The sequence below is a fragment of the Cyprinodon tularosa genome, unplaced genomic scaffold (assembly GCF_016077235.1).
Source record: "Cyprinodon tularosa strain WSP-4 unplaced genomic scaffold, ASM1607723v1 ctg107, whole genome shotgun sequence".
Classification (NCBI taxonomy): domain Eukaryota; kingdom Metazoa; phylum Chordata; class Actinopteri; order Cyprinodontiformes; family Cyprinodontidae; genus Cyprinodon; species Cyprinodon tularosa.
Window position 1 is genome coordinate 476,502 of NW_024037860.1, and position 17,479 is coordinate 493,980.

General features: G+C 40.3%; 1 protein-coding gene across 1 annotated transcript; it reads left to right on the forward strand.

Moving 5' to 3' along the window:
• Positions 1 to 5,976: 5,976 nt before the first annotated feature.
• tent5aa (terminal nucleotidyltransferase 5Aa) lies at positions 5,977 to 10,866 on the forward strand. Its single transcript, XM_038288639.1, has 2 exons — positions 5,977 to 7,106; positions 7,763 to 10,866. The coding sequence occupies exons 1-2, from the start codon at positions 6,681 to 6,683 to the stop codon at positions 8,540 to 8,542; spliced, it is 1,206 nt and encodes a 401-aa protein (XP_038144567.1). The 5' UTR covers positions 5,977 to 6,680; the 3' UTR covers positions 8,543 to 10,866.
• Positions 10,867 to 17,479: the final 6,613 nt, after the last annotated feature.

Sequence of the window (17,479 nt, forward strand, 5' to 3'; positions counted from 1 at the left end):
CCTGCACACCTGCATCTCCTTGGATCATTATCTGGAGGAGTACTTAAGCCATGGACTGTCACTACCTTGTGGCCAGAGTGTTTGGCAGTTTTGCGAAGCCATCCTGCAACCTGGATGTTTGGCCTTCTTCCCCTGGAGGGATTGTTTTGTGTTTCACACTGAGCAGGGGATTAACCTCCACACATCTCATTCAAGTTCTCTTGGAATTCCAAGTGGCAATCCGCTCTATATCTCCTCCGGGTCCAACAAATGTCTACCTGTCCACTCTCCAATGAGTCCCCTCTTCTCTGGATCAACCCACACTGACTGGATTTCAAAGCGAGAGAAGAACCCCCCCAGACGGGAGTCCCTCACTAGCATTAACCTTGCGGCATCCAAGATTCCCACGGTCCCTGAACTAATCTTTGTGATATCCTCTCAGACTTTCTAGTTCCTGTTCAGCAGCCCTCTGAGTTCCAGATCCAACCCCCTCTACCCTTACCTCAATAAACCTGTTTAACCTTTTGCCTTGCTCTCTGAGTGGTTCTCTGCATTTTGGGTCAGACCTCTTAAACACATCATGACAGATAAATTGTTTATCAAAACTAGATCGTTTCTTAATTGATCCTTATCCTCTTAAAACCCACCTAATTTCAAGTACTCCTCGCCTATTTTGCATACCCAAATGGAAAAGCAAATAAGCGAGGAACTGTAACCCAAATTATATGTGTGATATATCATTTGAAAGGACAAGCAAATATAAATAAAAAAGTGACTCAAAGTTGTTGTTTTTTTCTCTTGAAAATAATAGGTCTATTTTGAACAGCAGTAATAAAGACATGCTTGAGAATCAGCATGTCTCATTGAATTACATTTATTCTACATCATGTCAACCGTAAATGCAGAATATTTCAGACTTCTAGCTACAACAGTTCCAGAGCTGTGGGGCTTTGAACTTTTGGAGTCACCTGCATCTCCAAACCTCTCCAAATGTGCCAGATTGTGCCGAATGCTTTACTCATTACTATTTGACCCATAGAATAACATTTTGAAGCATTTTGATGGCCACAGAAAATGTATGAAGCAAGTATTTTTCCACTTTTTTTAGAATCAGTGTATATCACAAAATGTAACATTACTAAACCTAAAATTAGATAAAAATATATCACAACCATAATAATCTTAATCATAATCATAAAAATCTTCTGAGTTATTAATTGTAAATGCTATAAAAACGGTCGCCGGCGATCAGGTGGGTTTGGAGAGGTTTATATTAATCTTTGTCACAGATCTGGTGTACATTGTCTTCAATCAGCCAGTTTGGGCCAAACTTTCAGGCACCTTGTTGCACAGGGGAGGTCATCTTCACAGTTCTTCAGTTCATTGATCTTTTTGAGCCAATGTGCTTTGTTTGTTTTTTTTTGTTTTTTTTTAGTATTTATTTTGTTTTTTGTTTTGGTTCATTTAAACCAAACTTTCCAAATTTCTCCTTCCTTAAAGCTGAAGTCTGTAAGTTTTTAAAAATCACTTTTTTGTCATATTGGCTAAAACTGTCCCTATGCCCAGACAGCAGTACATGTGATATGTAACCTGTGAAAAAAACTGCTTCAATTGGTCCCGCATACTGCCTGTATTTCAATCTGGAAAGAATAATTCGGGACGAGCCAAAACAACCAATCACAGCCACATCGCTCTTACCGGTTCACACTCCATGCCGCGTACTCTGCTTGGACGCTTCTGGTCGCATGCGGTAGCCGCGCAGATGCTGTGAGAGGGGTGGAGCTTGGAGGTGGGGCATGAGTGAAGCAGAGAGGGCGGGGGAGTGGCGTGAAACCTGTTTTTCTTCAAATTTTCTGTCGAAGTCTGCTCTCGAAGTCTCAGCAGACTTCTCTCTATGTCTTCTCTCAATGTCTGCAGTCTGCAGTCTGTTTGCCGTATAAGCAGTTGTCGGCAGGGGCAGTAAGGGCAGTTTCTCTTTCGCTGGTGGCTGTCGCTCCGCCATGACTTCCACGCGCGTCCTCCTGACTGCGGCAGCCGGGTGGCAGCGGCAGGTTCAGCGGTGAGAGGGAGGGGGCGGAATTCAGCGTGTGTGAGCTGTGATTGACACTCCATCAGACGCTCCTCTGGCTGTGATTGGTTGTTTTGGCTCGTCCCGAAATATTCTTTCCAGATTGCAATACAGGCAGTAGGCGGGACCAATTGAAGCATTTTTTTTTTACAGGTTACATATCACATGTACTGCTGTCTGGACATAGGGACAGTTTTAGCCAATATGACAAAAAAAGTGATTTTTAAAAACTTACAGACTTCAGCTTTAATCTTTTAGTGGAAAAAGGAAAATTTCAAAACAAGCCACATTTGTCTGTTTGCTGTAAACTTTAATATCTAATATGCTAACCGAGGATGGAGCTTCAGAGGTAACCGTTGGCTTATTTAAAAACTTTCTCTGAGATTTGTAGGTTCTGACTTTGTGGAGAATTTGCAGGACGTTTATTTGTAAGGAGATCCAATCTGATTTGAATGTTTAGATAGTGATTATTCTTTGCCTCTGTATGTTACATTGTTTGGAAATGGACTGATAACCTCAAGCTGCATTGGCAACCAGCTGTTCCTGTCCACTGTCATTGCATGCTTGCTTCGGAGGATGGATGTCTGCAGTGTGACATCCAGTGACTTGATGTATCTTTTTAGAGAAAACTTTGTGGCAGCTCTGAATGAATGATCAACTGAACAGCAACTCCATATCAGTTTACCATACTTGTTGGTTAGCTATGATATGACACCTGCTGATGTACAACAAACAGAATAGAACAGAACAATAACTTTGAGCACTGCTAATGTCTTTCCATCCTGGCATTGTGCTCATGCTGGTTAATACACACATGCATGCCAGGAGCTTAGCTTGACGGGGGGACGTCTAGCTAAGACCCTTAGCCACTCACTGGCCACCCCTGGCGCCACCCCTAATTCACCGCCTTCTGAACAGGCAGCTCCCCTCTAAACCAGAGGGTGGCAGCAGTGATACCATCAAGTGGAAATTCATGCATTTGTAAGTTTTTATTTAGACTTTAAGATGCATGTCTAGGACTCTCATATTTCATCTCCGTCATAAAGTAGTTTTCCCAAATAAACTCTGGACTTAAACTTATATCTTCTGGGACCACAATCACTCCACAATCAAACCTAATTGGATAAATAAACTCTAGAAGTTAGCATTTACAGCAAGCATTAGTGCATGTTTTTATAAGATAATCCTCCCATGGAACTCGAAGCCTAAAGAAGATCATCTACTATATCTTTAATTCAGATAGCATAATGTGTGACTATGTGTTTATTAGCAAGGGCCTTGAGGAAAGCTGGTCTTTCTTCTGTCACTTATTTAGAAAATACAGATAATACAGAAGTGCTGGTTAATTTTCTTGTTGGTACAGTGTAGATCAGAGGTCACGGATCAGCGGACCGTGGTCCCGATCCGGACCCAATCTGATTCAAAACATTTATAAATTGCTGCATGTTGTCCAGGGTCTAACTTCACCTGTGCCGCTTTTCCTGTTAATACGGTAAAGTCCTCCGGAGCGTACCGCACCAGGCTGCACGTGATACAAATTAGCCAATGAGCTGCTGTCAGTCTGGGTTGCTGCTGCTGCTACTTTTAAACACAGCAGGCAAACCTGTGGCAAACCGGGCGATGGGAAAGAAGGAGAAGACGATGAGAAAAAAGTGAAAGAAAGTGTGGACTGCTGGAAGAAGTGTGGTGAACTGGTGAAAGAAAAGTGAAATGCTCAAAGATGACCCTACACATTTTGAGTATGTTTGGCTCAGCCTGCTGCTGTGACGCAGGATTCTCCACCATGAACAGAATCAAAAATAAATATGGATCCAAGCCCAAAATGAGCTTGATATGTGCTTGAGAATGGCTTTGTCTCCATTCAAACCCAGGTTTAAAGGAATAGTACACCCAAAACATGATTAGCCTTCATTTTCTACTCACCCCCATGCTGAACAACACTCTGGAGTACTTTTTTGATATTTCAAATGCATCTGGAGATCTGGGAGGCTTCTTGCTGTCTGCTGACATTCAAATAATGGAGGTCTATTGTGCCCGAGGCAAAAAGGTCCATAAAAGTCCACAAAAACGTGTCAATATTCCTCCATACTGCTCGTCCAATGTATTCCAAGTGTCCTGAGTGGGTAGCGTCCAGAATTTACTCGAAACAAAGTCATTTAGAATGTTTTTAGAGCATAAACAGTAGTGTATAGGATTTCCTGAAAGCGCGCACATGCGCGCTCACGACGCTACGGAAGACCAAACCAGACGAAAGTGCGCATTCAGCGTCTGCTCTGCCAATAATGCAAGCGTAGAAGAAGAAATGTGCTGTTTACCTGTGCAAAGAAAGAAACAACGAAAGAAAAATGTCTGAGGACTTCAGTGTTGAGGAAGAACATGAGTTCTTTGCCGAGCTGAATGCGCTGGTTTGGTCTGCCGGCTTCCGTAGCGTCGTGAGCGCGCGTGTGCGCGCTTTCAGGAAATCCTATACACTACTGTTTATGCTCTAAAAACATTCTAAATGACTTCGTTTCGAGTAAATTCTGGATGCTACCCACTCAGGACACTTGGAATACATTGGACGAGCAGTATGGAGGAATATTGACACGTTTTTGTGGACTTTTATGGACCTTTCTGCCTCGGGCACAATAGACCTCCATTATTTGAATGTCAGCAGACAGCAAGAAGCCTCCCAGATCTCCAGATGCATTTGTGATATCAAAAAAGTTCTCCAGAGTGTTGTTCAGCATGGGGGTGAGTAGAAAATGAAGGCTAATCATGTTTTGGGTGTACTATTCCTTTAAAGCCTTGCAGGGCAGCCTAAAGCCCACTGCTCTCATTAAGACAGAAAAAAGAAAGAAAAACAAACAAACGGTCAATTGAGGTGTTTTAAAAAATCTGTGAATCAGGAAATTGTCTATATACCAAACTGAATTATTGTTTTCTAGTTCAAAAACACTTTAGATTTTAAAATGGAAAAATATTATTTTATATATATATATATATATATATATATATATATATATATAAATTATTTTTTTTTTTTAAGTCAATGTATGACATGGATGCAGAAAAACCTCATTTTATTTCTGTGTTTAATTCTGTTTAAAGTAACAGATTATGGTTAAAAATGTCTCTGGATCTTAACTGGTTGATGATTTCCTTTATTCAGACCCCACTAATTTTTAATCGGTTAGCCCTGCTGTAGATTAATCCTGAACTGAGGTTGGTGCCCGTAGTGCCTTTAGATGGTGCCATGAAAATGGCTAATGCTGCAGACCAACAAACTACTCAGACACCCAACTTTTTCACTTTCACCTGTTCAATCAATCAATCAATCAATCTTTTTTTAATTAGCAAATGCTGCTGCTGAAGTAGGAACGTTGCAGTAGATTTTTCTACATATGAATTTTCTATTTAGTTTTATCTTTCCTAAATAGAAAAGTAGATTTTAGACTTGATTATCTGATTTTGTGCTCTGTTTTAGACTTGTATATCAAAAGCACAACCTGACTGAAATGGTAAAATGTATTAGTTCTTTTTTTCCAGACTTTGTGACTATACACCTAATCTGTTACATCGTAGAGTATGGTGGTAGTAATGCCTTATTTCAAGACCAAAGCAAGCCCACAGGGGGCGACATAAGAACATGGCTTAGACTGTAGAAAAAGCAACACAGATTAGGTTCAAACATTTGGAGAGTTTTTTTATTTAAAAAAATATACATAACTTTATTTTATTGGGCTATATCAGAATGAAAACGTAGGAAATGTTTTATGTGATTTTCCTTGAATTGTTTAGACAGAGGGGACTCTGTAATGCCCCCTCTTTCTGAGTGAGCCTTCGTTGTATTAATAAAAAGCATTAAATCCTGCAGCTGCTTATCAGGTATTATGATGTGGAGACTGGGGCGGGCAGAGGCGCAGCTCATATCCTCAGCCTTCAGACCCAGCACCTCCAGAGCGCTGCTGAGCGTCAAGCGAGACTGTGGGCGAGAAAAAAAGGGGGTTAGACTGATTACAGTTCGAGGAGAGCAGACTGCAGCAGACGGAGCGCACACGAGTTGTATAACAGGGATTATTTTACCTGACAGCGGGGGAGACATTAAAATGATGCATGGACTGCGCGTAAAAATCCACAAGATTCCTTTGAGGGGTTGACCGACGGATGAAGGACTGGGCCAAACTCCAGGAGAAGCTTTTTCATGCAAATTCGTGAAATAATAGGCGTGCCTTTGGGCGATGGAGTCACAGCCAGAAAGGAAAAGCCCCTCAGTTGGATCATCCGCGACATTCAAAGACGGTGAAGCGCGTTTCACGGACGCACTGAGGGCTACGCAGGGGCGAATGGTTTAAAGCGACTTTCTGCAGACATTCCTGCTAAAACTCTGCTTCACTTCAGTTGGATCACTACTAAAAACTTAAACACTTTCATTTATCAACATTTTTTTTTATTATTTTTTTTTTTTTTTTATGTTTAAACCAACTCTGGATCATTTCTAGTAGCCCTGATGCAGTTTATACTACCGATGCCTTTATTTACAAGTTTTTCCGCCTAAAGATTATTATTTTTTTTTTTCTTGGGAAAACTTAAATTTTTTTCTAAAACCCGTTAAGGATTTTTTTTTTTAGTTTAAATTTTTCTTTTCAGCACCATGTCCGATGACGACAGCCGCTCCAGCCGCGGCTGCGCGCGCCTCACGGAGGACAGCAGCGTCAGCGTCCTCAGCTGGGAGCAAGTGCAGCGGCTGGACGCCATCCTCACGGAGACCATCCCCATCCACGGCCGTGGGAACTTCCCCACGCTGGAGATGCAGCCGCAGCAGATCGTTAAGCTGGTGCGCAGCAGGATGGAGGAGAAGCAGATCCACGTCCGGGACGTCCGGTTAAACGGATCCGCTGCCAGCCATGTCTTACATGAGGACAGCGGGTTGGGCTACAAGGACCTGGACCTGATATTCTGCGCTGAAATGAAAGGCGAGAGCGAATTTCAGACAGTTAAAGACATAGTGTTGGACTGCCTCTTGGATTTTTTACCCGACTGTGTCAACAAAGAGAAAATAACCCCTCTGACTTTGAAGGTACTTCCCACTTTACCTGTGTCTGCTTCCTGCTTTTTAAGCGGTAATAAAAAAATATCACTATAATATTACCACATATAATAAAAGTAATAAAAAAGCAGTGTAATTAAATGTTAAATTCTCCAGCAGGATCTCACATTTTTTTTAATTAAATGGCACCAAAATGAAAAGAAAGTCCTCCTGCCTTCAAAAGTTTTTTAATTGCACAGAGAGAATATTTTAATGAGGAAACTAATTTTAACTGACAGATAAAAAGATAAACCTAGTCTGCATTTAACTTCTGTGATGTCACTACAGGCATATGTGCAAGCTGGTTTGTAGGATTTGGTCTTTTTTCTTTTAAAATAATCTAATAGAAATTAGTCTATAAAAGCTGTAATATGTTAGTTGGATGAAGAGTGCAGAGAGTTTGTAAGTAGTAGTGAAATAAGAGTTGAAAGGATAGAGATAAACTCCCTACCTCTCAGAAACACATGTACTGTGTGTTATATGAAAGGGATTTCCTATCAGTAAAGGCACAATTTTGTGTATGATTATAAAAAAGTTATTACAATAAAACATAGAGAGGTGATTAGGATTGTTTTATGGAATTTTGATTGTGTGATAATGGTTAATATTTCCCTTCTTCTTTCTCATCCTGTCACACAAACCTGCAGGAAGCCTACGTGCAAAAGATGGTGAAGGTGAATAATGACTCGGACCGCTGGAGCCTTATCTCGCTCTCCAACAACCGAGGAAAGAATGTGGAGCTGAAGTTCGTGGACTCCCTCCGGCGGCAGTTTGAGTTCAGCGTGGACTCCTTCCAGATCAAACTGGACTCCTTGCTGCTGTTCTACGAATGTTCCGAGAACCCCATGTCCGAGACCTTCCACCCCACCATCGTGGGCGAGAGCGTCTACGGCGACTTCAGCGAGGCCTTGGACCACCTACGTCACAAGATCATCTGCACCAGGAACCCTGAGGAGATCCGAGGCGGGGGCCTCCTGAAGTACTGTCACCTGCTGGTGAGGGGTTTCCGACCAGCCTCGGAGTCTGAGATGAAGTCCCTGCAGCGTTACATGTGCTCCCGCTTCTTCATTGACTTTTCGGATATTGGAGAACAGCAGCGGAAGCTGGAGTCCTACCTGCAGAACCACTTTGTAGGCCTGGAGGACCGCAAGTATGACTACCTAACGACCCTCCATGGAGTGGTCAATGAAAGCACCGTGTGCCTGATGGGACATGAGAGGCGACAGACCCTCGGGCTCATAGGCATGCTGGCAGTGCGATTCCTGGCAGATCAGAACGTCATCCCAAATGTGGCTAACGTGACATGTTACTATCAGCCTGCTCCTTATGTAGCAGACGGTAACTTCAGTAACTATTACATAGCGCAGGTGCAGCCGGTGTTTACCTGCCAGCAGCCTGCCTACTCCACATGGCTGCCCTGTAACTGAGTTCCTGAAAGGGAAGGAGGAGGGCAAGAGTCTGATTTCTTTAAACAGGAGCGAGCGCAACTGTTACGGCCTCAGATCTGTCCACGGCATTTTACAGCTGACAGAATCAGGTCCTCTGTTTAATGTTTTGCATCAAAGCTTCTGTTTTAGTTCATACATAATGTATGAATGATACATCCAAAAACAGCTGCCGTGTTTCAAAGTGAATCTCACATTACTTTCAATCCCCAACCTCGCCTCATCCTACCGAGGCCAGACTTTGGGGGGGTGGGGGGTTGTAAGTGGTTAATTTTGGGTGCATTGGAAGCGACGGCTGAATGGAAATTAGTGCCTGCCTCGAAGTGTGTAGCAGAACTGTCACAGAGACTGATTGAATCTGTCACAAACTAATTAGGCTGCAGATCGAGCGGCTGCATCAGAGTCCTGAAGCTGACAGCTACTCCAGCAAAAGCTTTTATGGGTGGTCTTTCTCAGTGCAAATTAACACACTCACACACAGTTTCAGGATGAAAACCGTCCTGTTTTACATCATCTGAACCGCAGCCGGTTGCCTTTTGACTGGTTAACTATGTCCGCCTTGCACCTTTCTAACCAAAGAATCTTTATGGACCGCTTCTAAACGTTACAACCCCGATTGTGACCTGGGAAAACTGAAAACAACTATAGTCATATTGGTTTGTTTATGTGAACACATTAGTTTCTAAGTGCCTCTAGCCTCTGAGCGGACAAGGAAAGCAGTAAGCAAGCCATGTGACCCCAATCTGGTAACACCCCCATATGCTTCTGAATGTATATGTGATATCACACAGTCGGAGTTGAGATAAAAAAAAAAAAGAGCCCAGTGCTTTGGTGTGGTTGTTTTCATTAAAGTGGTTGCCAAGCATCTGATTGAGAGGTATTTTGTAATGTTTACATTCTTCAGATTGAAATGTTATCCTCCAACCAGCGATATCCTATCTGAGTACTGTTGCAGCAGTTGGGAGAAAGGTCAGATCATCAGCAACAACTAAACAACTCCCAACTAGTATCTTATCTTCTGTGAACTCGTACAGTGGTGCTTCTCTTTACCCTAGTCTAAGAAATAAAAGCAGATCAGAAGGGTTTGACAGATACCCTGCTGTGTGCGGTCCCCAGGCTTCATCCTATAATAGTAGGACGTTTCCAGAGGCACCTTGGATCTAGAAATTCAGTTTGCTGTAACAACCTCCAAGGGAATTCCTCAGCTGCTGCTGGAGGGATGGAAAAAACTCAGCCAGGGTCGGGGCCCACAGGTTCAGGAAACTACGTGCCAAACATTTCATTTATACCCCTAAAGTTTGATAAACCGCCGATGGGAGTGCTGACCCGATTGAAGGAGTGGAAACCCCCGGGGTTGGGGTGGGGTGGGGGGAAGGAGTGATCATTCTGGAGATATGGGTGCAGCTGGTGATGGGGTTTATCTCTTTAGGGCTACCGCGCTTTGCTTTAGAACCTGTTACATTGCACGCTCACATTAGCTTCTAGCAGCTTGCAAACTTCATGGCAAAACTAAAATGGTCTATTTACATTATTTTATCTGCTATAATGAATGTTAAAAAACAAAATAAAAAAACAATGATGGAGGCTGAAGAACACCCCAGCCACAGGAGATCTCAAGTTGCAACCTAACCTTATGTTAATTTTAGTATTCTTCCAATATATATATATATATATATATATATATATATATATATATATATATATATATTTCGAGGGAACTAAGGCACTTCAGGTTAAAGGAGGAACTGTATCGCAACTTCTCAAAATGGCGGAATGTGAAAACAGATTTTCACATTCCGCAAAAATCACCCACAGTGTTGCAGGTTTTATTCCACTTGCATCAATTGTTTCCTCTAAAACCACAATTTATTCTATGTTTACATTTCAGCTCTGATCTCAGTTACTTCCGCTCAGTTGCTGCCCATGTTGATAGATTGTAAAGGCGATGTTCGTCAGTCTGCACTTAATGAAGTCCAATTAGCTAGCTCCGGTTTGCCTGCCACCTAACGGTTGCTAACTTGTGTTTAAGATTGTGGGTTTCAAGTTTCTGTTTATTTTTTGCAGACTTTTACAGAACACATGTTCAGAAAGATCCCTGTCCTGTATGTATATTTTTTATGATCGTACTTCTTATAAATGTATCGGACACTGCTGATGTTGCGGTGCTTTTGAATCTGTGATTGGGCTTCAAAGGATATGTTCTAAATAGCTGGGTTTTTTTTTTTTTTTGCTATGTTATGTCATGTGCTCAATTGGTCAAAAGGTACAAGATGTTTTATTCATTAAAAAAAAATCTAAAAACCTGATTCATCATGTCTTTTATTAGTCATCTGTTTGGATCTAAATTTGGCTTATTCCACACTGTTCCCTAACAGCAGACGTTGTGCTGTTTTTTTTGTTTGATTGATTGATTGATTTTTTTGCTGATTTAAATTGTGCAATGATTGTTGAGGTGGGTTTTCTGCCATGGGAAGCAAATCCACACAGCAAGTCTCTGGGTCCAGGAGGTCCAGCCAGAACGCTGTCCAGAAACAGCAGTTGTTGAATGCGGGGATTTGCATGCACCCAAAAAAAAAAAAAAAAAGAACTTCAAATTCTCTTTTAACAGCCAGCCACCCAGCATTTACCGGCAGCAAATATGTTGTCTGCCCAGTGATCATCACTGAGTCCCCCCGTTTCTTGCACTGGAAAAAATCAAAATCTAGATAAATAATTTTTTCTTAAAATAAGTGCATTTTTGCATTTGTGCACAATTTACATTTAAAATGAGAAAAAAAACTATTTCATTGTCTTATTTCAAGTGTATATTATCTAAAAATCCTCCTTCCATCGGCAAATCGTCTTATTTACCTGCTCAAATTAAGGGTAAATACACTTTATTTAAGATATTTTACTTATCTTTAGATTGTTTTTGCAGTTTGGGCCTGTGGCTGTAATCAAATTGCCACATAAGTCACATGACAACCTGCCCTAGATTCAAATGACTACAGAGGAGGAAATACGGTCCTAAATATAGAAGATGTGATAATATCATTCCACATAAGCTGTATTTACAGCTTATTAATCTAAGCCATTAGCGGAGTGACTTGCAGATCCATGCTTAGCAGTCATGTAGAGGAGATGTTGTCTATTGGTTTTTCTTTTGGGATTTTCCTTTCCAAAAACTAAAGTCCAAAAGAATGTGATAGGTTTTCAGCTTGCCTTTAATATGCACCTCAAAACAGAATGTTTGAACATGACTCCTCTGAAGTCTCACCAAATTATGATCAAATAAAGTCTGGATACACTTTGACATAGAAGAAGACTTGCTTCATATTTTATCCTCACATGTTGCTGGGATTCCTCTGGAATTTAACCTTTTTTTTTTACCACCAGATGAGACAGGTTGGATGGGTTTATCTACCAATTCCTGCTGCCAGTTCCTGCTGGCTTTTTTGTATTGCTTTACAGAGAAAAACTCATAATCTGCCACTCGTAAAATAATGGATGCTTTAAAATCAGAGAAATGTGACCTGATAAAGAACAAAATACTTTTTTTCTTAACAACCAAAAATAGTCTTTCCTGTATTGGTTTTTCTTTAACAACAAGGAACTACCTCATGTACTGCATTCTTCAGATTATTGACAGATCCCACTTGCTTTTCTGTAAAAGCAGATCAATCCTACTACGGCTGAATATATATATATATATATATATATATATATATATATATATATATATATATATATATATATATATATATATATAATAAAAGAAAATAATTGTTTGCCAAAGATTCCTTTACCCACTGAATGTGTAATAATTGGCAGCTATCTAAAGCTGTTTGTGTAACACAAACTGGTTGCATATTTGCAAACATTTGCATCAAGGGGGCAATAATACCGGATAACATTGAGTTTTAGGAGACAAAAAAAAATCTGAGGAATTTTCTCGACTTCTCCTTTTTAAAAAGAAAAAAAACCCCACCTTCATCCAAGGTGACTGTGTCTATCTTCAGCAGTCTATAGGAGAAAGGCGCGGTACATCGCAAGGCAAATGGACATCCGACATCACATATACATAAGGGCAAATTAGTGTCATCAATCAGCCTAAACAGTCATGTTTTTTGGACTGTAGGAAGAAATTTGGAATACCTGGGGAGAATCCATGCATGCACCTGGAGAATTTGCAAACTCCACAAGAAAGAGCCAAGAGGGGATCCAAACCAGGACATACTATACTTGCTGCAAGGCAGCAGGACTGCAAACTGCACAACCAAACAGCCTTTAAAAAAGAAAAGAAAAACACATCTTTAAAGTAAAACTGCCTTTTTGAAGTGAGGTTCTATTAAAAGATTATATGCAGTTTGATCAGTATTTTGGCTTTATTAATTTAATGTGCATTTAACCCTTAAAAGCCAAGTGTATCATATCTGATAAATGTGTTTTTGAGACTTTTGCATCATCAGTGTGATATTTTTATTCTTGAAACCCCTGACTTACACAATCAGATTCATTTAGCGAACAGAAAATGTGTAAAATATTATACAGAAATGCCTACTGTATCAAAATTGATGCAAATTAATGCTATAATTTAACTTATTCAAAAGTATTTTTTTAATTTCATTTGTCAGAAAATGAATTGACAGCTCTAATAAAAAAAAAAAAAAAGAATTTTCTGCCAATTATTTCACTGGTCCAGGCTTTAAAGGGTTAAATGACTGGAACCGAAAGGCTTGAAGTCAAAGCTAGTCCAACAGAAGCCAAGACCAAAGCAGTCTTCTACTATTCTCTAAATATTTATCTAAAAACTATTTTATTAGCTGTTATGTTTAGTTGTTTGTTGTCCCATGAATTCTACAAGTCCTATTCTTAATATCCAGCATGACAGCCTTTAATCCTCTGTAAATGTCTTGTCCTATTTGTGGTTTTCTGGTAAGAAAACACAGTGATGTAAAGGCGCCTCTAACCCTAAATCTCTGCCTCTTAATTCGAGCCAGCATCAGATGAAGAAGCCCTCTTAATATTAGATGAGCTTTTGATTTAAAGTTGTGAACAAGTCTCATCACAGAAGCTAGCTGGCACACGGAGAGAGTTACAGTAATTCACAATGAGTGTGCCAAGAAGGGTTTTCATAATTACCTGTTTACCTTCACATAAAAGCACAGCCACTTTTCTGCCATTCATCCTGCACTTCCCTGTTCCCCCTGCTTGTCTGGGAGCTCATCTGTTTCTAATGGCTTTTCCACGGCAGAGATTGGAGAGTGGCTGACTTCACGGGGTTTCTCTCCTGTTTTCCAGACCTTTTTCCTGTGAAGAAAATTTTTCCAGATGAAAGTTTTTTTATGGAATAAAAGGGCACTGTTAAGAAGTGTCTCCCACTCAGACTGAAGCACAGATTGTTGGTGAGGAGTGATGCCTTTTGTAAAGCTAACCTGCTGTTTTGGTTTCCTTTGTGGCTAAGTCTCTGAAAACCTATTAATAAAAACATTCAACATGATCATTTTTTTTAAAGTTTTTTAAAACATTTATGTTACCACTAAGCAGACTGTATTAAAATACTGTCAACAGACCTTTCAATGTAACATAAATAAAAACATGTCAAAACATTTCCATCCATGTGTAAATTTCAGGTCCCGTCTATTTGAGTTATACAACCACTAAAAGTTGGCGTATGATCAAACACTGTTAAACATTTGACATTCAACAAAAGCTATTCAATTAAAAATTAGGGGATAAAAATGGAGTGGAAAAATATATGTATAAATAACGAAAAATATATATATATGTAAAAAATTATTATGGCTCAAATGATAGAAAACAAAGCGTAATTGTTTATGCTATAACAGGGCCGTCACTAGGTTTGAGAGACATGGGTGGCTTAGCCCCTAGGTAAGATATTGCGCGCGCACAGCGCGCGCCGAATTTTTTTCAGTGCACTTTCTAAGGCGCTGTCTATAAATTCATTATTTTAAGAGCAACATACCTGGGAAACACTTCCCTCACTAATGCTACTTCACCAACTAAACTACACCAGTTAAAATGTGCTAAATTACAAAGAGTAAATGGTAGGTGCCATGCATTACTGCATAAATGGAAGAAGGCAAGTGGTTCGCCACTCATCATAATGGAAACCTTCTACAGAAGACAGTTGTCTAACCAACAGACTCCCAACATCTTCATAAACCCTTAACCTGGCCATTCATCTTTCCCCATCTCCCCTGCACCCACAACCTGTCAGGAACCCCTGTCTGCTTTGCAATAACCCTGTTTCTGTGTGTGTGCTTGGTGTGTGTGTGTGACCTGGACTTTGGCATGTCTTTCTCTACACCTGGCACAGAGAGAAACACATATATGTGAGGAACTTAACAATAAATGCAGCATTATCTTTGATAGATTTCTGCTTAATCTAAAGTTTAACCACAAAATACAAGTTGCATAAATGGACAGTAGGCAATAGGCAATAGCATCATTGCAAAGAAGGATATCCTTGAGACTTTTTCACATCAGTCTGACAAAGTTTTAATGCAAATAAAGGAAGTATTTTTAAGTACAATGTATTAATGAAAACACAAAATCAACAGCATATGAAACGTACAACTTAGAACTATAGTCAACCCAAGGAAGCACTACCATATCACACAGTGTCGCCCTATCAGACTGGTGGCACATAGATATGGGAGAATTATCCTGCCATAATGCAAGAGCACATAACTTCAATTAGAGAAAAGAATTTCATCTTCTTGCACTCAAAACTTATAATGCTCACACTCAAAACATGCGCTCTCTCTCAAATATTTTCTCTTCTCTCAAAAATCTTTGTTTCTTCTCTCAGATTTAAACAGATATTTTCTATATTATCACAGATATTTTTTCCTCTCGCTTGCCTCCATCTCCGCTCTGCACGGGTCTCAGTTACGCTCTGCTTGCGGATTTGTTTTGCTCTCTCAGACTGCAGTTGGATCGTTGCCTAGCAACCTTTCCAGCCAATAGAACGACAGCCTCGGAAAAGGTGCGCTTGTTTAACCCTACGGAGTGTGCCTGTGCTACTACGCCACTTATAAAGCGTCAGCTGAAACTGCTATTTACAGTAGTTTTGTGGCTGATTGTTGTTTAGAAATAGAAAACCTGGTTTCATTTCTTAGTTTTGCCCTGGATTTTGTAGCGTTTGTGGACGCTACGTCGCTACTTGATCAAAACAATAACGTCGCTACAGGAAAGTTACTTGATAAATAAAGCAGCGACGCTACGGTCAAGCTACTTGAAAATGTAGTTAAACTAATAGCTTCGCTACATGTAGCGGCGCTACTGCCCATCACTGCTCCTGTGACAAAACTATTATAATGATGCTAGTAGGCTACAACAACATCGTGTTTTCCCACACCACTGACTTTGTTCACCATGGTAACGTAATTCCTACTGAATCAGACAAGCTATTAGGCCTATATTGTCTCTTTCCTCACTCCAGGTAAAGTGAAGAAAATGTAAACCGCTGACATCAAATGGCAAACTCACCGTATGTATCTGCACGCAACCATAACTTTCCTAATCAAGCTCGATGACTGTGTGGAGATTCAAAGGGCGCGCTGTTGCTGCACTGCACAGCTGCTATGGTCCAGTTGATGGCCGTGTACCACGTGACGTGACGCTGGACGCGGAGCCAATGAAGGAAATGAATATCCTAACGATATTAATAATTGTATAAATAATTGTGTTTGTAAATAAACTAACAGGAACTTATCTTCAGATTAACTTGCCTTCTTGGTGGCTCGTTTTCAGTGCTTTACTGCAATTGTTTGGGGTTATATGGAAAAAAAATCAATAAATAAAAAAATAACAATAAAAATCGCAAAATAATTATGGGGTGGCTAATACCAACGAAGGGATGACTTCAGCCACCCTAAAATAGGTCTAGCCACGTCCCTGTGCTATAACCAAAAACCTTTTTGGCTTCTGACCAGCAGAATTCATGACTTAAACTATCGGTTGGTTTACAACCAGTTTGCAAAACTGTTTTGAATTAGCACTCGTCCTCGGCAGATGGACGTTCACACCGAGTCTGGTTCTGCCGGACGTTTCCCACTGTTAAAAGGGAGTTTTTCCTTTCCACTGTTGCTGCATGCTTGCTCGGTGTGAGAGATGCTGAATAGTCAAAGACTCAATGCATTCTGCTGGTTTTACTTAGATAAAAAGATTTTAATCAATCCGATTGATGATTTGATGACATGTTTGGGGAATTGGCGCTATATAAATAAACTGAACAGCATTCAATTGAATTTTAACAATCAGTGAAATAATGAAAATAGTATTAAAAACCAATAAGGCCATATTATGTGGCCATACAAAAAACAGGTTCCATTTGATTCCACTTGACTCAGTGGAAAATAAAGTATTTTTACTTTATCTGGGGCATTACCCTATTGAATGTTCCTCTTAGATGTGCCACTCAAAAAGTCAGGTCATTAGCAGGACTCTGAAGAACTTGGCTGACTTGTAAGGAGGCCATTCATTTGTTTCAGGTGTGTGGAAGCAGAGATACATGTTAAAGGTCCAGGTTACCTCCAGGGCCAGCATTGAGGAACCCTGGTTCATACTAATTTCAAACTTTCCCCGTTTACCTTTGGTTTCCTTTTATTCTGTTTTCAATCATTCTTGGTAAGAGATCAAAACTAAAATGTGGATCGTTAGGAAAAAATAGAATCTGGGATTGATTTGTTTCTGACAGCTCCTCTTTGTGGTGTTTGAAGATTTACAGACCCCAGTAAAGCAATACCTCAGCTAAACAGCATCGCTGAGGAGGGTTGTGGATCTGAAACAGCTGAGCAGGGCTGAATCAGTCCTAGATCTGGAAGAATTTTGGCACTTATGATTCAGTAGAAATTAGGTGAAAGAAGAAACATCAGAATGAGACAAAAAGATTAGATGATCAGAATATAATTT